This window comes from Athene cunicularia (genome assembly GCF_003259725.1).
Source record: "Athene cunicularia isolate RWA chromosome 5 unlocalized genomic scaffold, athCun1 chr5_part2, whole genome shotgun sequence".
NCBI classification, from domain to species: domain Eukaryota; kingdom Metazoa; phylum Chordata; class Aves; order Strigiformes; family Strigidae; genus Athene; species Athene cunicularia.
Genome location: NW_020799102.1, coordinates 4,831,059 through 4,852,184, shown reverse-complemented (window position 1 = coordinate 4,852,184; position 21,126 = coordinate 4,831,059). Strand labels below are relative to the sequence as shown.

The 21,126-nt window shown below is 36.1% G+C and overlaps 1 protein-coding gene across 3 annotated transcripts in view; it reads right to left on the bottom strand.

Annotated features, from left to right (window-relative positions):
* Window positions 1-21,126, bottom strand: part of OTOG (otogelin) — a 103,498-nt gene that overhangs the window by 38,003 nt on the left and 44,369 nt on the right. For all 3 annotated transcript variants that reach the window (XM_026850375.1, XM_026850377.1, XM_026850378.1), the window contains 10 exons: window positions 18,991-19,098; window positions 14,691-14,829; window positions 14,311-14,445; window positions 13,102-13,248; window positions 12,351-12,470; window positions 11,405-11,521; window positions 9,833-9,989; window positions 8,769-8,795; window positions 5,863-6,030; window positions 3,440-3,718 (listed from right to left, as the gene is read on the bottom strand). In XM_026850375.1, the coding sequence (XP_026706176.1) occupies window positions 3,440-3,718; window positions 5,863-6,030; window positions 8,769-8,795; window positions 9,833-9,989; window positions 11,405-11,521; window positions 12,351-12,470; window positions 13,102-13,248; window positions 14,311-14,445; window positions 14,691-14,829; window positions 18,991-19,098 (1,397 nt within the window). The remainder of the gene's footprint in view (window positions 1-3,439; window positions 3,719-5,862; window positions 6,031-8,768; window positions 8,796-9,832; window positions 9,990-11,404; window positions 11,522-12,350; window positions 12,471-13,101; window positions 13,249-14,310; window positions 14,446-14,690; window positions 14,830-18,990; window positions 19,099-21,126) is intronic.

The window sequence follows — 21,126 nt, the reverse complement described above, 5'->3', positions numbered from 1 at the left end:
ACAAAGCACATGAGCTCAAATTAAACTTAAGAGCAACTCATTGTAAGTGAAACATGACATTCTAGAAAATTAATTCTACTGATGGAAATAGATAAGAGGAAGCTGAAGTTAAAATAGTCAATGATATCACTTAGGATGCAAGATGCTTCTGTAAAAGAATTAACGTTCATTCAATTTTCAGTTTTGTATTATGTTCCTGAATGTGTTTCAGTTAATTATGATGCAAACATTAAAAGCAACCAAAAATGCCCTCTATCAAACTTAGACAACACCTCTGCAGTATGCATATACTTAGTACATCTTGAGATTTTAGCTTTAGCTGAAAATTCTCTCTGAAACAGGCCTTATATTTACAGCAAGTTAGCTGTTAAAGCACATAATTAACATTAAGAACTTTGCTGCAGAACTCATATTGAGCAAATTACATTTTTATAATATATATATATAAAACTAACATTGATCTTAAAAAGGTAAAGCGTATTATGATAATTCTATGAAATGTAAAAGGTAACTAGCTTGAGCATGTTATTTTAAAAAAGGGTAAGGAAACTGCAGCTATATCCATGAAAAGATCACCAATTCCCTACATTCACTAATTTCCCAGCAATGTCAAATGTGAATTGATTGTTCTTACATGACATCTCTGTGCTTGTCCACCTGGTAAAGCTAAGTGTATTCTTTCTTTTGACTGAATACATATACCAGTCCATTGCTTGTAAAAGTTCCTGTATAAAATGCAAAATGTATTTTCCTGTGAGTAAGTATACTCTAGATACTCAAATTCAGTTATCAACCCAAAGCCTCAAATGTTTGTGGGGACAGGACAGCAGACAAATCTAAGTATGATGAAGATAACCCAACTTAAAAGCTGAAGTGACTTCTCATGGAAAATACTTTGCAGTGTTAGCCCATCACATCTGCGCAATTTATAGTCAAAGTATTTCAATGTGACAATATTTATTGCTCTGAAACTGGAAAAAGTGACTCGTCAGCTGACTTTAAACAAACATGTATCTATTGCTGTGGTGATCAGGTCGTTTAAAATTCTTCCTTTTGAATGTGCGTCACAGAGCATGAAGAAGTCTCATGAGGAACTTTCTGGCCAAGAGGATTTACTGGGCCTATTATTCTGCTCCCGATATTTATCCTCTGATTCCGCAGGAATATCTGTTCCCGGTTCAAGAGTTTCTGATCTAATATGCAAAGCATTTACAATAGTCAGCAGGAAACTCAATACGCTTTTGCCTGTGCACTCTGGAGCTGGTGTAACTTTTCCATTAACTTAAACAAATGCTGCTGTATTTTTAGACCATGTAATTACCCTACATCAGCAGGCTGGCCCTTGTGAAAGTACACTGGAGAAAGATTCGAGCTCTATGTTTCTTGCTTATAAAACTCTGAAACCCAAGCCCTCGGATGTGGTGATTAATGAAATGCCTCTTGATCATTTGATCTGATCCCACTTGCTGAGGTAAATTGTTTTAGTTTTCCATTGGCATAGATAGGATTTTTTGGTATAATGACTGAAGGGTAAAAAGACTTCACACTTGAAAAGACATACCACTCTGTGTTAATGGACGACCACTGAGAATTGAAACATGTTTTAAACTTCTTCATTCCTCCCTCAAAGATAAAAGACCAAGGAGATATTTTTGTTATGTCCAAAAAAAGTTCCTTGCTTGAAATGCTGTAAGAACATCCTGGTAATAGCATTAGCTCTATAATTCTGCTGTTCAAAACCCTCAACAGCTCTGTGATTACAACCATTTGTCAAGAAGCAACAGGCATTTGGCAATGACAAAATCTGTCATTTTTTCTGAAGTTGGAGTGTGCCAGTCAACAGCTGCATTAGGCTGTCAGCATAATGCACCGCAAAACATCAGCAGATTCACAATGCCACCATTAACACTTTAATTCAATGTTTTGATAACAAGAAGCTCCATGAGGCATACAGTTGGCCTCTTCTGTCATAGAAGTCAGTGCCTGCTTCAGATTTGTCTGTGCTGAGATTCAAAATGGTCACTATAAAACATGGCCAGGCCATGCGTCATTTGTTACAATATTTCACTTTCTTTCTCTGCTTGTAAAACAAGTTTCTGTTTCAGAGAATGAAAAACTGGGTTTAAAAAATGGTATTGCCAAGAATTGCTAACCTAGTAAATAATTACTACTGCATTTAAAATTACAGCACAATAAAAAGCTTTAGAACATTAAAATAAACACTTGTAGTGATTATGGAATTTTATATACCACACAAATGCCAGTGGTTTCAGTAAGTAACAGTTGTCACTGAAGTTCATGAAGTCATATGAATGCATTTGCTGTATCTGATGTATCAAGGCAAGCAGACACTAATGCAAATGGCAGTTTCATGAATAATCTTGGTTTTCTTAATTTAAAGGCCAATATAACTCTCGCATATCGTTCTTAACCTGTAAGGCCATCTTAATTTCAGCACATGGTTCCCAAGTGTTTAAGAATATGTGAAGACAGTTATTGCTTCTTTTCCTTACTAATCTAAAAAAGCAAGAGCTTGATTGATTAGTAATTTTTTTTAACGTGTGTTTTCTGTCATCAGTTCTTGTAGGAGCAACTTTCTGATCCAGCTCCTACAGAGTATTAAGAATATCTCCTACATTTCTGATCCTTATGTCTCAGTGGAATGGGAATCTCTCAAGTAGGTAGAAACACTCGTACATCACTCTACGTTGTGTATGCAAGAGCTGTAGCAGTCCAAGAAGTATTAGAGAAATAGACATGCAGATCCCCAAGAAGAGGCATACATCTCCACCTACATGATGCCTGAAACACTAGGGTATAACATCCCAAAAGGCACAGCCTCTGTCAGTGGATATACAGATAAAGGTCAAGGTGTATTTCAGGGAAAACATGGGGTTTGAGAAGTGTAATCTACAGGCAATGTTCTTAGTACTGGATGGCATGAGTTCTGAAGAGGCCACAAAGCTTGCACCAAGAATGCACCTAACAGAAAACTCTCTCTTTGTGGCAAAGGGAAAGGAGGGGAAAATATCACCCACAGACCTTAGAAAAGAACTGAACGCATCTCTAAAAGCTATTCCTTTCATGAATCCATTGTTCATCGGCATGAATTTTCTACTCCTTAAGAATTTCCTCACTATCTACAAAGCAAGTATTGACCAGAAGCTGTACACTAAGCTCTGTATATCCAAAATCCATTAGCAAATAGACCAAAATTCTGTGTTAGGCTGCTTAATGGCTTTTGACTCATACTCACTACAAACCTCAGGGAAGATTTTGAGCCTGTGTGCCACAGATTACCCACAGATCCCAGTGATGTAGGGGAGAAGTAGTCAATCTCATCACCTCGGAAAATATCAGTACCATTTAGCAATTGTATTTTCATGTATTTTCACAGGGAGAAAACTGCCGTTCATAAAATACAACTTTAATTACCTACCTACAAGTTTAAAAAGGGTCGACAGTCTGAACTCCTCTGAATGATGGTACTTCAAAAGCTCAACTGAAGAGGCTGAAATGTGGATGAAGTATCCGGGTTCTGCAAATGACTCAAAGGAACTGTATCCTGAAAGCCATGTATTCTTATGAATGACAAATGTAGATCTGTTGTGAAATGCTTCTCTTTTTTCCCATTTAGAAACAACAAGAGTATTATTGGAGGCCAAGTGAAGAAAATAGTTTGGTCTCTCAGCTGTTTCAAATGAAATCAAGTTGGAATCTGAAAAACACACATAGAACTCATTTACTTGCATATATATTTATAACAAACTAAACCCATTCTGATGTACCACTACCGATATTTGTAGCATGAGCAGTGAAAACTGACTTTGGCCCTATCAGTGAAAATAGCCTGAATCTGGTAAGAAAATATACTATATATCCATTTCAGACTGCTAGATTCTGATGGATATTTAGTTTCCTAAATACCCTACATATTTCAACAGGAATACAAGCAGATTAAGACATTTACCCACACCAGGATAAAGGAATATAGCCCCACAGTCAAGCAGAACTTCAGTTACAGCCTCCACTAAGGCATTTATTTAATAAAAATTTAAACTTCATCTAACTAGCTTTACAAGTAATGTTTGCCATCAGGAATTTATAGCTTAAGAGCTCAATATTTCATTAAAAATAAATTACAAAATTGTATTCTGCATTCAGCTTACAGCTTTATGTCTTAATTTCCAAGCGGTCAGCCCTCTAGCCCTTCCCTTAAAAATGTTAACAGCAAAGTCTGTTTTCTGGCAAACGTACCCACATGATAGCTTACCCTGAAAACAATACTGCTGATTTCAAGCAAGCCTCTGTACAACCAGTTGCAGAGTGGCAGATCTTGAACCTATTATAGGCATCTGTCGCTCACAGAATTACTTCATTCTATTTTGCTCTGCTATTCGAAAACAGCCATTAAACTACTGTAAAATCAACTAACCCTCCAGGTCTGGGTAGCATTTCTTGAAAAAAAGAATGCATAGAAAACAAATGATCTCCTTTAAACAGACAAGCTATCATATTCTGGTAAAACAACTGCTGGAAGAACCACTTGTTTTCTGAGCATAAAAACTTGTATTAATCTGAAAACCACAGTGGCACTTATGAATATTTTATTAATTGTCTGCAGTAAGTAGATATTTGATAAGTAACAACAGTGTGATTTATAATACCTGACATATAGCAAATCTGTACATCAATGCCCAAAACTTTCCACTGTCTATGATTTGTCTGAAACTGATGAAAACACATCAATTTTTCTGAGGCACCAGAGAACCACGAACACAGATATATAAATGAAGACACAGATATGAAAAATATCATATTGATTGTATAAACTCCTCCATGGCCAGATGGTGAAATGCCATTTGCTCAAATTGGACCATAAGGCACAGATTCCATTTGCCAGGTTAAATTCTGAGTGAGAGATTTTTATATGGGAATAGAACAGGAGGATAGACCTTCCCTTTCCAAACCTAAATTGAACATAATGCTCAAGTGTCTCAAAACTATGACTAACAAAAGAGATCTGGCCCTGGATATTCTGTTACATGAGTTCTTGTGTCAGTTCTACAGACAGCAGTATTACTAATCAAATGCCTGCCATTTTTTCAACTGACCTATATCCCTTCTTTGATTACACAAAGACAGCCACCTTCAGGCTGTCCAAAGAGGTAAATCAGGGGGCTCTGGGCAGTAAAACTGTATTGAGATTCTAGTAGGCATTAAAGGCTTGGTGGGCATAAAAACTGTATGCAGACACAACTGCAACAAAGAAATCAGTGTCACAAAGTGCTGAATATATTCCTGTAAGCTTTCCCTACCTGTCTGAATGTGTGCAAGACCTCTTTCATCTGCTGAATAAGCAACGCATTCCTTCAGTGAAAACTTAAGTTAGGATGTGAAGGAGACAAATTTGCAGTATACACCCTTACACAGCTCAGGTTAGTGCCAATGGGCACCCCTGTACAAGTGGGCAGACAATGAGTGATGGTGGAAAGCAAGTGAATTAGGGAGTACTTTTCTTGTATCATTTCTCTCCCATTCTTTCCCATGTCCCAGTCCTGCCAGAGGAAAGGTGGAGGGAGCAACACATTAACTGGAGCACTGGGCTACACCACTGGTTTGGTGCTTCTGAAGGTTGGGGCAGGGGGCTGTTGTTTTAAACTAAAACTATCTGTTTATAAAGCTACAATAACCTAATTAAACCAAACAAATGAAAATTTTGGCAGAAAAAATTAAAGTACACAATCAACTGACGGGTAATGAAAAGATTTTTTGACCCAGGTGTATCCTTAAATGTAGGCTTATATTCAAGGGCAGAATTTGCTCTGCTTTATGTAAGCCTTTAGATTACTGCAACTTTACCATGTGCTTTGGGTTTATAAAGTCCTGAAGTCAGCATAAAGCTCACTGCATGTCCAGGAACAATATCATCTTCTCTCACTGGAAAAACAACACCATCCACCAGTTTCACCGCCATTACAAATTCTCCATCCAAATAGCTGACCAGTTTGTAGGGGCCCTTTCCCAAAGCTGTTAAAGGGGAAAAAAAAATTAAAAATAAAAAAATCAGAATTACCTTTAATGTCAAATGTCACAAATGCTTGAGCCCTGAATATTGTGATACAACACAACTTCACTCTGAAAACATCTCTAGATGCCATGTGCTAAACTACAATGACTACCAAAACAAAGTCAAACTTTTTTAGAAAAATACTTGTGCTGAAAACTGTCCAGAATACCCAGTTACAGTGTTCAAGATTAGCTTCTCCTTCTCCTCCCTCTCATTCACTTCGGTTTCATGGTCACTTTATTAAAGTTAGCTCACTCCTCGATTATTTGATTTAGAAGTAAACAGTGTTCTATGGACCACCCTGGGATCCCTCTAAATCGTTTATTTGTATGGTTGAACTGATTATACATTTCTTACTATTCTTTAAAACCTATTTTATTAATGTGAGGCATTTTGCAAGGAACAGAAGTTTGTTGTCACCAAGTATCAAAGAACTTGAACAGTGTATACACAAATGTAACCACTGGGAAGTAAGACAGGAAGAAATCAGCATCATGAGCAAACAAATGGTCATATTTCACCTATAAGAAAAAAAGCCAAAAGCATGCAGTTATTTTACAAATCTTACAACGTCACACCTTCTCACTCTGTTCCAATTTCACTGCAGAAAAGTATTTTAAAGTTTATTTTAAAATGTTATTCGAAATTACTTTTGTAAACTTCTCTGCTAAAGCCAGGCATTTTAGACCACGTGTGAGCGATTCACCTCACTACCATTTTACCCACAGGCCAGGACACAGCTAGCATACATCTACAGTAGAAGAGTCCCAGAACTTCCCAGATGATAGTTGCAGCCAATACCACTGACCCTTAAAATCTATTCCAACAGGTTAAAAGTTTGGATGGCACTTTGCAGCCTACCCTCATATTCTCCCTAATCTTAAAATTTACTAAGTTTTGAAATTCTGAGGAGGCTGCACTGCAACCAGAGGTTTAGATTCTGAAGGCATGAATGGCTAGTTAGGACACAAGCCCATGCCTAAACATGTACAGTGATACCTGGTTACTTTCAGTGCAGGAGATTGGAAAACATTTTAAAAATTACGTAAAACATATAATGTTCTGGAAATGTTATTATATGTTTAAATCTCATATCTCAAGTCCATTCAAAACTTGAGAAACCACAGCTACCAGCTGAAAATGTCCTCTTACCAAAGACAAAAACCTTCTGCTCCTGCTTCCAAGCAGGTCTGCAACTCTTTCACTCTGGATTCATGACAAAGTTACACAGACTAAACCTCTCTGTGCTCTAAGACAGTTTGTCTCAAAAACCAAGTAATTCTAGAGAATGCTACTATAAAGAAAATCTTGAAGCTTAGAGATTATTTTTTTCCCCATTGGCAGCTCTGAAACATCCTATGTTGTATACTGATGAGCTGGATTAGCAAACAGTAAGAAGCTAGCTAAGAAGTGAGAAGTATATGCTAACCATATTTATTACAAGCTGATCATATGCACAACTCTCCACTATTTCAACTTATTTTTGTCAGTGACAATCCAGTAACAAGTAAAAGTAATAAAACACTTTAAAAGTATCTGTTACTCTCTAACTTCACTACTACTGCAGATGTTAGAGGCACTGCACTTTCAATCTGTTACAACTGCACTAAGATTATCTAGTATCAGACTGTATTTCATTTATAAAGCAAAAGCAACCAAAAAGGAAATGCAATCACCTCTTATATTCAACTGGCCTTTATTTAAATTAAAGGCTTAAATAGTGATTTAGATAAAAACCCACCGCATTAGCAATTTGACCCTCTCAAAATCTTTTCAGCAGTCAATATATCAGAAAATCTAAATTTCTTGGCCGTATTGCTTGGGCCTGGAACGTTGCACAAGTCTCTTCTAATTTAAACTCAGTCTCTCTCTGAGATCTTTCTGGGGTTGAGCTGCTACAATATGAAGTCTAACAGAAGACCAAAATATCACAAGCCATCTGCATAGGCAGGCTTTTACATGAGCTTGATAAAGAGAGTTATAGAATAAATAGCAGGAGTCCTGACCGTTCCTCACATCAGGCTGCCTTGCAGGGCTTGTAGTATGTCATGTCTAACTATGCAGACACTCGCTATATAACTTTAAAATAGTCTGAATAAAGATTCCAGTGTTAACACAGCAGTACAGCATCCAGTGCACATGCAAGGTTTACTCCAACGCCTTGTGCAAGTTTTGCACCTCTCTCTGAGAGCAAATCTAATGCAGCAGCAATGCTTCTTGCTCAGAAACTTAAAGCTAGGTCAGAAATCCCTAAACCGGGGAGTTATTCCCCATTTGGGCACAGAAAGTTGAAATATCTTTATAGCTAGCTCCCTCTGGAGGCTGCAGAGTAGATCATGAATGGTTTAACAGACCCACTGGCACTCAGTTCTGAACTGCAGTATGCCTTAAGAAAGTAGTGCCACCAGTATTACTGGGTTGATCCGTCTATTAACTACTTAATGATTTAATTGTTTAATCATGATCCATAAAATTAAAATGAATTAAACACATATTCTTGGGGGAGGCCCAGGAATAAAAAATACCATAAAATTAAAAGCCGTTGAAAAAGCAAAAGAAACCAGTAAAACAAAATCTTGGCTATTTAAATAATGTATCAGTTGCAACTGTTTTCATTAACACGATTATTTTTATACTAAGACTTATATAAAGAAACCGAGGAGTCTATTGACATTTTATCAGCTCCTTTAGGACTTACCTTTATTGAAATATTCACAATCATAAGCTAAAAAGTAAAAAGAAATGCAGTTATAAGCATTCTGCAGATAAACAAGTTTTCTATTACCCTTTACGATTAAAGGGTAAACCAAATGCTTGGCCAAGTTTGATCATACACAAACATTTATTAAACAATTATTGCCAAATACTTACTTTACTGCTTTAAATAAAGTACAAATAATTTAAACTACATTGATTTAAATAAAATGTTTTCGAGCAGGAAATATTAAGTTTACATGCCTACTGCTGTCTTTTTGTGACCTCTAGTGGTTAAGACTAAGCTTTGCTGTTTTTCCATACTCACATTAAAGCACACGTACCATTTCTATCAAAAATTAGTAGTAACCCTCTAACTCTATGGCAAATTTCCTGGTGACTTTGAGCAAGCTGCATACTCTTTCTGTGCAACTGTTAAGTCAGAAAAATGCTTGTTTTCTTCCATTCTTTCTATCTTGCACTTTTTTTATCATGTCTTTGGGGAAATGACTCTCCTGTTACAACATTTGCACTAGGTGCCATAGAAAAAGGCTTCAGGGTTTTTTTTACAACTTCTAAGCACTGTTGAATAGGGATATGAAGGTAGTGACAGAGTCTTGCTTGAAAACCTACTTGTTTTTCTTCAGAAGATCTTTATATTTCACACTTGCTCTGGGGCAGCAGTCAGGCAGCTATGTTTCCTAGACCCTGTTAAGAACTGAAGTCCTCCCGCAGATGGAAATTACTTGAGCTGTTCACTTTACAACTTTAGTTTGAGGGATGCATGCCATATCCCAAGATAGACTTGCCATGACTTCTCCTTTCACATCATTGGACAAGGCATTAAAAACTGAGGAGTACTACCCACAAATATGGAAAGCAGCAAATAATCCAGCTAGATCAAAATGAACACAGAAGACAGTGAAAGTCACCCACTCATCTTCCTACCAGTGTGGCTTCGTGTTCCGTTCATGGCCCCAGGCAACTTAATGAGACTGATTTTTCAGGTCTGGGTCTCATGAGCACCAGCAGCAGCAGCCACTGGCAATGCTAGTCATGTAAACTTACGACACACTCTAGGAGACCTCCAGTCTACAGTAACTCCATGCTGGCAGCACTGATGGGCATATGCTGATACACTTGTACAGAAACACTCACAGTCACCTCCTTGGTTACAACCACATGTATCTGTCAAGCAGTTTGAGTAAAACCAGGTGACGTCAATCTGGAAATACAAATACCATTTATCAAAAATATTCATATAGACACTCGCAAATTTAAGATATAAGACTTTGAAGTATTAAAGATTTTAATTTAAACGTCTCCTGAAACACAAGAAAAACAGTTTATTAGAACACATCATAAAATCTTGTACAGTACTCAGTAACACAATTAGATCAATGACCCATTTAGAACATGCACTCTAAGATGTTGAAGTGAGCTTGTGTTTTCCACGGGTTTATAATACTTAACCATAATAAACTACAAAGAAGCTTATTTCATGTGAGAAACCCTCTCTAAACTGATCACAACTCAATAAATCTCAGAAGTGTTGAGAAAGTTAGAGATACGGAAAACGTAAGAAATAATAAAGTAGATGGAAAACTTTTCATGAGTGGATCATTCTCTTCGTATTATTAGACAATTTAACAAGCAAATTTGTGATTTTTCACTTACATTATTGTTAAGTCTTAAGTGACAACATTTCAAAGAGACTTTTCAATGCTAATTTGCTTATTGAATTTTTACATATTCTATATGGGTTTACAGTTGAGTAACACACACTTAAGAAGAACCCCATTGCTACCTGTTATACAGGGGACTAAGCCCACGTTAAATTAAGACAACTTTAACATCAGCTTTCTCCTTTCTTCCAAAATAATATACAAAGCAACCCTGCAAGATTCCTGGTTAACTTTCATACAAAAACTCCTTTCTCACTAGGAAACCTTCTGACACTTACACTCTTTAAGCCATGCATGCAGTCTCAATACCTGAACATCTTGGGATGTGTCATTTTCCATATAAAACCTAGCTCTGGAAATCATTCCCCCCTCATTCTCCAACTGAACCTGAGACTGTTGACTGTCAAAACATGTTGTATGGCTCATTTATTTCCTTAGGTGGTTGCCTGAGTGAGCAGATATATGCTTTTGTTTCTAGGAATGAGTTCTTCCCATCTGATACTGCCTAGAAGAAACTGACAATTTATTTAAAACATCCCTGAAAAATGTGCATGCTATGTAATATCTTTGAGAAAATAAAGCAAGTGGCTATGCTTATGTAAATAGTGCTTGGGATGAAACAAAAGATAACACAAATTGGGTATAATTTTGTCTGCATTAATTGCAGAAGGGACTAATAGGACTACCCATATTGCTAAAATTGGTGCCAAAGTTGCTTACTGTCTAGGTCAGCTAAGTGCACATAGTCCTTATAACAGATCTAGTTAAACATTCATGTTTTAGAATCAGAACAAGTATGGGTTAAGACTTTTGTTGCATTCCCTTGTGCTACAGTAGTCAAAATTATTATGTTAGGGATGACAAAATGAAGATTTCAAGTGATGCACATAGAAGAGTAGTTTATCTCTAGTGATACGTTCACTTTCACATCTTTCTATACATGACCACAACTCACCACTGGATGGCAAGCTTCAAATGCTTCACTTAACAGTATTCCACATTCCTTCTTGGCAAATGGCTCTCTAAGGGGATTCAGACTGCACGGATTTTGAATGTCAGAGCTGTCAACACACTTAACCAGAAAGCAAAATCAAGGTGAGAAACTTGTTTCATAACCACTTTGTGTTTGAACTTGCAAAGAATTTTTTTTTTTTTTTAAAGAGATGTAAAACACAAACCAAGCTCATCATTTATGAAGCTAAAACCAGACTAAAATGTGGAATTAAAAGGGGATGATAATCTGCAGAGAAGTACATAATCTGAAGAAATGTATAATTTGTCTGACAGCAGCAGAAAAACATATATGTACATTTAAGTCTAAACAGAGCTGCCATGTAGTTCCAATCTGCAGTCCTTACACTAGAATAGTGTAGCTTATGTAAATAACAAAGTTCACTTGGATGACACACATTAGAAGTGTCAAAAATCAGATCTTTCTACCTAACTGCTAGGAAGGAACATATCTACAAACACCACCAGAAACATGACATTAACAAAATTCAATTTTTAACTTTACAGCATATGAAAAGAGTATTTTTTCTTTCCATTGCTACAGTTTCATAGTTAAATACCAGCTATGAAAGATCAGCCAAACTGACAACACAGTCTAAAGTCAACCCACAATTCTTCCATTATGTAAAAAAAATTACTACTTTCCTGTTCAATGTCTTCAAAAACAACTGTAGATTCAGAATATTCTAAAGCATCTTCCTCTATACTAAAGTGCTTTGTAGAAAAAACAGTTTTCTTCTCCTTAACGTATTACAGTATCTGCAAGAATGCCAGATATTGCCATTTCTGCTCTATTGCTAATTCAGGAATGATTTCCTGATTCCATTCTAGAGAATTATATGATGTAACAGCAGAAATCTACTAGAAAACATATTCTTTTCACTATGTACCTCTACAGCTGTCCAACTGTTTCCAAACTCTTGTGAGTTTGTTAACTCAAAATTATCTGGAGTCCTCAATTCATTTACTGTCTTCAAATCAAAATTTCCACATAATCCAGTCAATTTACCCTGAGAAAAAAAAAAAAAAAAAAAAGAAGAGAAAGAGAGAGAGAACACACAAGCTATTTCCATGTGATAGAAAACACTACTAGCCAGTACCATTTTCAAAACTTGCTTCTTAAGTCTTCTTGTCTCCAGTTGCTTACTTATAATTTTGTCCAAATTTCATCCTTTTCAGCTACATTTCAGCCAAAACAGTTCAGCTTTTTGTGATAACAAAGCTATAGAAAATACTTTATTTTGACAACATCAATCTTATTCCATTTCAACTAAGTATCTCCAAGCCTTTGAGAAAGAAACTGATCTTTTGTTCAGAAGTGACCTGTTTGCTAGCTATGTGCTTTTTTTATGCTTCAGCAAAATAACACCTACTCCAGTCATATAAGGAACAAGCACTGAAGAAGAATGTTGCCTTGAAAACATTTGTTTCTGTTGTTACAGAATTAAAATAAGGTAAATGAGAATGAATATTTTAATTGACAAGTTAGTTGAACGCTTCTCTCCTTGACTCTGCCTCTGAGTTCCTACATGATTTCTGACATGTTGTCTATTGTCTGAATAATGACAACATGTCTTATTTAAATAAGCCTTACATAAACACCTCAAAAAAATGACAATAAGAGTGTTGACTTCCACTTACCTGCCACTGATGACCCATCTGTACATGAACTGTTGTTCTCTGATCCCAAAGAATAGTGATGTGCTCATCAGGAAAATTAACAATGGTGAAAAATCCAGCTTTCCATAACTGAATTTTTTGTAGATCATCCATGTAACTAGATAAGCTCTGTTCAAAATAAAACAAGGCAGCTTATACTGTAAGTAATTTCTTCACAAAATGTTCACTTGACAGAAAATGAAACACCTAAATAAAATGAATGACACAGTTTGGACAGAAGTCCAAAATCTGACAGAAGGCCACATAGAGATAAATGCTTAAAGAAAAGTCTAGATTTGGATTGTGAACTTGTTGTATTTTTATGATTTTCCTATTTTAAAAGTTGACTTGATATCAAACTTAGAGGATGGATAACAGCAACTGGAGTGAAGATTAAAATGTTAATTCTTCCTCTGGGAACTCCTCTGGGAGGTAAAAAAATTAGTCTTAAGGTTCCTGGTTATGATTTTCACTTAGTTATACATCATTGCATTTGGAAGGTCTTAGCCACATGCTTTTTTTCATTATGGATGGGTATAGACACACATGGAGCATCTTCTTGAGATAAGGAATTGTCTAAATATGTCCAGATTGCCATCTTATATACATAAAGCATTCTTCTCTCCATCCAGTAACAATCAGATTCCAGATTATTTGTAGCATGGACTAAGAGACACAACTTCCTCTGTATAGTCAGTCTATAAACCGTAAATATACTACTTATACTAAAATTACTAAATATACTAAATGTTTAGGGCAACAGAGTTTGCAGTTTGGCCAGAAAAACATTAAATTCAGGCTGTGGAGGATATAACAAGGACAGTAATTTTTTTTTTACTACTATATAGGAATATTCCTCCTATACATTTCAGACCAGACTAAACTCTTGGTTCTAGTGGAATTAATAGCAAAACTCCCACTGACTTCACAATATCTATATTTTTTCCTAAGACACTAGAAGAAATTGTCTAAACAAAAAGTCACAATCATCTTTTCTCACATTTCTGTAAAACAAACAAGATCTTGTTTAAGGTTTCTATTAAACAATCCAGATGTGATCAGCATCCATGGTAAAAATATTTATGCCTCTGATACTTCAGTGGCACAATAATTTTTTGCTTACAAAAGGAAAAAAATTCCCAGAGAAGTACATATGCTACATTTTGATTGGTGTTAAAGACTGAAACTTACTGGATTTCCAGTTTCATCATCAAATATTAAAAACGATTTTCCAATATTAATGAAAATGTTTTTTCTGCAAATGATTCCAGTATTAAAGCAGTTAACATTCTCTATAATAACAGAAAAGCTGGTCGAAGAAGTACCCTGAAGAAAAAAAAAAAAAAGAAATGGACACTTTAAAATATACTACCATCAATACATATATGTTGCAATATAGTTCAATTAGCAGAAAACTATGTTATTTATGATTCAAAATCCAAGCAACATCACATCTTAAAAAACAGTACATAGGACTCAATAAAACATACAGGTTGGAAATAAGTAGAAGAGAATTTTGAACAGGTACTTTTAAAATCCAGTTTTAGAGAAGCTTTACAAAAGAGTCTCACCTTAACTAGGTAAACCTTACAAGTTCCAACAAAGTCAAATGTTAGTCCATCAAACGTTCTGTAATGTCGATCCCCATAGGCAGTACACATTGATGGGCAAGGATGGAAGGTGCACTGAAATGATCCATGCTGGCAAATGCTGAAAAACATATGACCAATAATGGTAATATCAATTGTAACCACAGACAAATGATTACAGCTATTGCACTGAGAAGCAAAAAACCAAGAGTCATGCAAGTATGATGACCATGGACAGAAGCATTTTGAAATGTTAACTAGAAGCAGCGTATATAAATTGATCTTCTGGGGGAAAAAAAAGTACATATAGAACTCATACAGTCTGTGTTTGTTTCCATTAGAATGTATAGGTTCCAGAATATATACACTGAAAGGGCATTTCTTTTGTTGAAACAAGAAAACAAAATAAGCCATCTGAAAGTAATACAATTTATTCTCTAGTTACTCAGATCAATAATGCTCCACAAAGGTTTCTTTTTCAGCTTCTCACACATTTGTTTCTGTGCAAGCTGAATCTTAGCATCAACAAGCAATGTGTCCTATTATTACAGTCTTTATTCACTCTCTGCTTTGAATGAGAATTTCACAGAAGTGCAAAAGGAAAAATTTCAGTAGCACTATTTTGGTGCCTAAGTTCCTTAAAAGAACCATGGTTTGAGTTGTTGGACTTTTTTTCTTTTCAGATGGATATTATCATGCCCTAACCCTAGCCTAACAGTTTAAGGGCTTCTGGAATAGTTCAAGTTCTGTCTATGGCCACTTTAAGCGTAAAAAAGCTCTCACACATACACTAAGTGACTGTTCAGACCTTTCTGAATTACCTTTGCTTTGTAACTGCCTAACAGCGAGGTTCTGTAGCACTGGATACTATGTCTATGCATCACCCTGCTGCAATCTAAGTAATATTCTCAGAAATTATGTAAGATTTACAAATAACGGCTAGAACTTCATTTCCTGTAACCACAAGTCATTTTTAAAATGTTATTGTTTATGCTTCTAAATCACCTGGACACAAAAAAATTGCCTTGATAAAGACAGCAGAGATGGTGCCCCGGTATAGTTTTACTACAGGTATATTTTACCAATATAGGTTAAATTAAATAAAGCATGTGATGTAATTTTGGCACATATCTAAGTTTATTTTCAAAAAAAATTAATTTTTAATTTTCTGATTAAATGAGTGCTTCACATTTTAAAACCAAAATATTAACCTGATTTATGGAAATACTTGATAAATTGCTGATGTTTGGCATCTCATATACTGAAGCACCAAGAGGTATGAAGCTTTTTGTCAGTATAACTTTTCCTTTTCTGTCCATATTGCTAACATATATGACAGGGTCAGAACATGGCTGTTTTCAAAAGAGCAGCAATTATCTAGAAAATCTAGCCAGTTCCAACTACTAGTAGCATCATGTTTCCTTCTGTTCCCTTACCATGCAACTTGCACCAACCTGGAGTAATTTTCCATATTTTCCAGGACTCTGCTTATCCCATCATTGATTTGGCCCACTGCTTGTGCTTTGTATAACTACATGTATAAATACACTAAGCACATGACTAAAATAAGTAAAAAGTATGAAATATGAAGTGTCTGCTGTACCAAAGCACAAGGAGATAGATGGCAGTAGGACTCGCCCAGCAAACTCTAGTCACCTCAAAGCGATATGTAAGGCAGGACCCTCATCAAGCCAACGGAGAGAGAGGCAAATAGAATAAATCATATTTGGACTGAAAGAATAAGTGCTACTTCTCATGCTCTCTGTGAGATATTAGGTTTCAGTTTTACTCTCGGCCTATTCAAATCCTCCTCCACATGCTGATCTGCTAAAGGCTTGTGAAGAAACGTTTCTTAACATGTAAAGAGTAGGGAGCTCCTTTGCATACTTTCTTTTTCAGGAGTCTTATCACATTGACAGTCAGAAGGAAGGCTTTAAGAGGTACACAATTTCTTCAAAGTCCTTCGCACCAGTTTTGTTTCACACTAAGTAAACTAACATTTAGTTATCAGAATCTAGAGAGTCTTAGTTGGAAAAGTAAACTACTTGCATCTTCCAAACTTCAATCAGCTTTTCAAAAATAGTATTTCCAATAAGTAATTGTTTAAGAACACAGAAGGCCCAATTCAGCAGCTCAGAGACTAATCAGCATTTGCTCAATGGTCTCAGGGTATGACAGCAAACCAGAATAGCTAACTGCACCACCCACCTTACCTCGCCAGTTAGTGTAGTAACCTTTTGTGTTTAATCTCACCAGCACATAACAAATTCAATCAGCTGCACTGAAAATCAAACTTGGGAAACCTAGAACCGCAGTTCAGCCAGACACCAGGTCTTGGGTTGAAAGTTTGTGGCACTCCACTGGTAGTTTTGCCCATTTAAGAAATTATTTTATTTGCCATTTTACTGTTCAATAGACAAATCAAATTTATAGTTGTGTTGCTAATATTAGATCAGATATGAATAAGATTATAAGATGATATTTAACATCAATGATGATATTTAATATAATCTTATCAAGATAAGGTGATATTTAGTATCAACACAAACTACTTCTGTGCACTAAAAAACACTGAAATCATCATAACTGCTGAGTGCCTAAGTGGGTTTGTTTGCATGGGAGTATTCTCATAGTTTGCACGAGCTAAAACGCACTTTTCCCTTGGTGTATCAAATACACCCCTGCATACACACACAGCAGTCTCAAAGACTTTATACACTTTGTATCAAGCAGAGCTTGTTGTAGACTTCCCATCTTTCAGTGGACAACTGATTGCCTAAATTCCTTATCACTTAACCTGTCTTTGCTTCTGGATGTGGAAGACTAGAAAAGCCATGACAACTTTAAGGGTTTGTACATAAATCAATGGGCCTGGCCTCAGTAAAAAAAGAGAAGGCTAAATATCCAGTCTTTCTGCCTGCACTGCTGCTGCCTTTGGTGAAGTCTCATACAGATTAAATGGGATATAATAGTTCTTTCTAATGCAAGCAATCCCATGCCAGGTCCAAATGGAGAGGCCTTTGGAAATAAGGCGGTGAATAACCCGGGTCGCTTTACCTGCCTGCCCAGTGGAGATGGCTTGTAAGTCGCTTCACCAGTCGACCAAAGGGCTACAAATATCTTCTAGAGCAGATACTGAGGACCTGACGAGAGGCAGAGGTAGGCAGTCAGCACAAGGCTGGAGGGGGCAATGATATCCAGACAAGGCAGTGATTAGTGCTGACTGGACAAGCCTTCACTGTTCTGCATTATACTGAGCTGTGCAGGCCAGGAACAGTAGTTTACCAGGTGACACCACTTAAATGTTCCTGGTAAGCTAAAAGACAGGGACAAAAGGAAGGAATTGCTCTGCTGAGAAGCTGAAGGCTACACCACTACCATAGTATCTTGCTGTTTGGCAGTACAGCTGTTTTTTCTGAGGCTCTGGTATGACAAGGAGTGCTGCTAAACACCAACTTGCAACATTCAACAGTGGTCAGAAAACAGGCAGGGACCATCATGAAACAAGTTTGTTTCAGGATCATGTAGATGTGGTATATTTTCACATCTAAGCTCTTATGAAGCTTATTGAAATGGTAGTGAACCATGTTCTACTGAGTGGTCAAGGAAACTTTGTGGAGTAACATAGCTACAGGGTATGTGCTGCATTTACAACACTGAATAGTAAAAGGAGTAGGCTTCTGCATGCATTTGAGTGATCCTATCAACCCTTGTCTATTGGAACACTTCCTTTAAAAGCCAACTGCCCCATCAGTTATCCACACACACAAAACTGGCAACTAATTTATCTGTTACTATGCTCAGTACATGGTGTTGCTTAATGCCCTCCTTAAGTTATCACTGTAGTGGGAGTATAACTTATTGCCACAGGGTTACATTTTGGGTCATTAGACTGCTCAGATTCAATGCTAAATGTTAGAAGAAGTAAAAAGATTTAACAAATGTCATTCAGGTGTAATATTTTTGAAGGATTTTACCAGCACTTTCAGAACACTGGTTAAGGAATATTAAATTAGATTAGATTTTGATAATAATAAAAAAAATTCTAAATCAAGCTTTTTTAAAAAGAAACCCCAAATAGCTATTATTTTGTATGTACATGTTCCTTGAAACAACAAACCTTTAAAAAAAGTCACTTTAATAGCTCTTCAAACAAATGTAAACAACTAGGGTAAACTATTTACCAGACTCTGGTGTGAAATTTATGATTAAAGAAACATGAAGGAATAATCAGTCTATAAATAAACAACTAAAATAAACACCTACACAGATCTCTGCTTACCATGTATGACAGGAAGAAATGACTTTGTCACCTGGAAAGTATTCCTTCCCTTTCCACGAACATGGACATTCATCTGCATCCAAGCACACATCCCCATGTTTAACAAGACTATCAAAAAAAGAACAAAAAACATACATTCAGTAGAAGTACACCTTGTATCTAGATACAAAAATATTTCCCTAAACGTTTACATTTTTAGAATTATTATTGAAAAACAAGTAACATTTAAAGTCTTCTGAAACTGAAAAGGCACAATTTTATTAATAATTATATATGAGTAATATTGTGATGTCTTCACAGGTAACTGAATATTGTATCTTTAGTAAGTGCTTGCACTTCGGGCACTAGCCCTTCAACCACTAAACCTGTGAGAATTCCACTGCTCCATGATGAAGCAAGGCCGTTCATGTTACTCAGTGTTGTAAGTTCCATAACTTCCAATATTTTTATGTATTTAGAAGATTGACCTCTTTCGTTATTCTGAGAGGCCCTCTATTCAGAGAGGGAAAATGTTTTTTTAAAAGACATGGGATTCATTATATCCAGTAGAGCCTGCACGTTCTGTATCATGATCCATGACAGATAAACCTGTAATACTGACATATTCTATCTCTCAAATCAATTAATATTTCAAAAGCCTTATAATGTAATCCTTCAACTACAAATCCTGTGTTAAATTTTCAGTCCTTTTTCATTTCTGTGTGCCTCCTAGAACAATAAACAGGGAACATCTGTAAATCCTTTCCAGGGATCCTTGGCATTGCGGTATGGAGTTTTGTTTCTTCCTGCAGCCCCAAGGATTACATGAATCCTTCACCACTACTACTGAATCACAGAAAGGCAGCAGTGAAGCTGCTCTAAAATGTTGCTGAACTAGGCGAAATTACATAGGCAATGTGGTTGTGGCCTCTCTGCTGCAGTGATATGGTTAATAAATTCCAAGACACACACCCACACAAACCAGTACCAAGTAGTCACCAAAACTCCAGCTAAATATCAAGCATCAATTTGAAAAAATATATACATTTATATACAGTGCAGTTTGTTATACTGTACACTGTATGAAGTACAGAACAGCCAAGTCCAACTCATGCTGCAGTCAGTGGTAAAATCAATGGGAGAAGTGAGAAAACACAAGTATATATCTTCAGGAAAGCAACTGTTTATATTGACAGCAAGAGCAGGTTATAAGGAACAATGAACAGAAGCTGGCTGTTTCAGAGATCATTATCAATCTGACTGGAAACCATGGAAAACTAATGGAACAGGACAGGCACAAAGCAGCCTATGTCCATTTTTTTGTGGTACACGTCACATAGTATGCTGAAATATAGGAAGAATCTACTGATTTTTCTCTCTTTCTTTCTGTCTTTTCTCTTGGTTTCTTCTGCAGTCTCACCAAAGATGTGTCAAATCATGTATATTTGGTACAGTTAAAGAAGAAAAAAATCATTTGGATCATTGCAACACAGAAGTGGAAAGTAATTCAAAGACTGAATTTGAAAAACTACAAACTATGCTGTAAATAGAATATTACTTTTCTGGAATGCATCATGGAAATACAGGAAATAGGCATTTAAACAGTGACAGATGAAAAACAGAAAAAATGCAAATAAAATCTTAAAAATCACTAAATACGTCAGCAAAGCAGAGTGGAACAACATTAGAATGTGTGTTCCAGAGAATGTGTTCTATCTCAATCACTTCTAAAACAGAGGAAAAGTATATGATCATAATTTTTATACTGTAAGAACTGTAACTGATAGAATGGGAATGATCTGTAAGTTTAAATATTTATAGCATAGTTACTTGCATCTGATTTATTCACTGCAGACTAAAAAGGAGGTCAAATGAATCACACAACTGCTACTTTTCACTATGATTTACTTATTTTTGTATTTAATTTACATTTCATGCAAATCCCACTAGAATGTAAGCACAACAAAGAAGGAATGCTAGAAATAGTGGAGTATTTGAAAGAATATTTCACTCTCTGGATATCAGAAAAATAGTCTGAAAATAAAAATATTGCCTTCTTGAAATCTTAACATCACTTTCTGCAAATACAGGTTCTTTCCCTCTCTGTGTTAAATACCTTTCATGGTATCATGAAGAATAATCATCCCACAAAAAAGA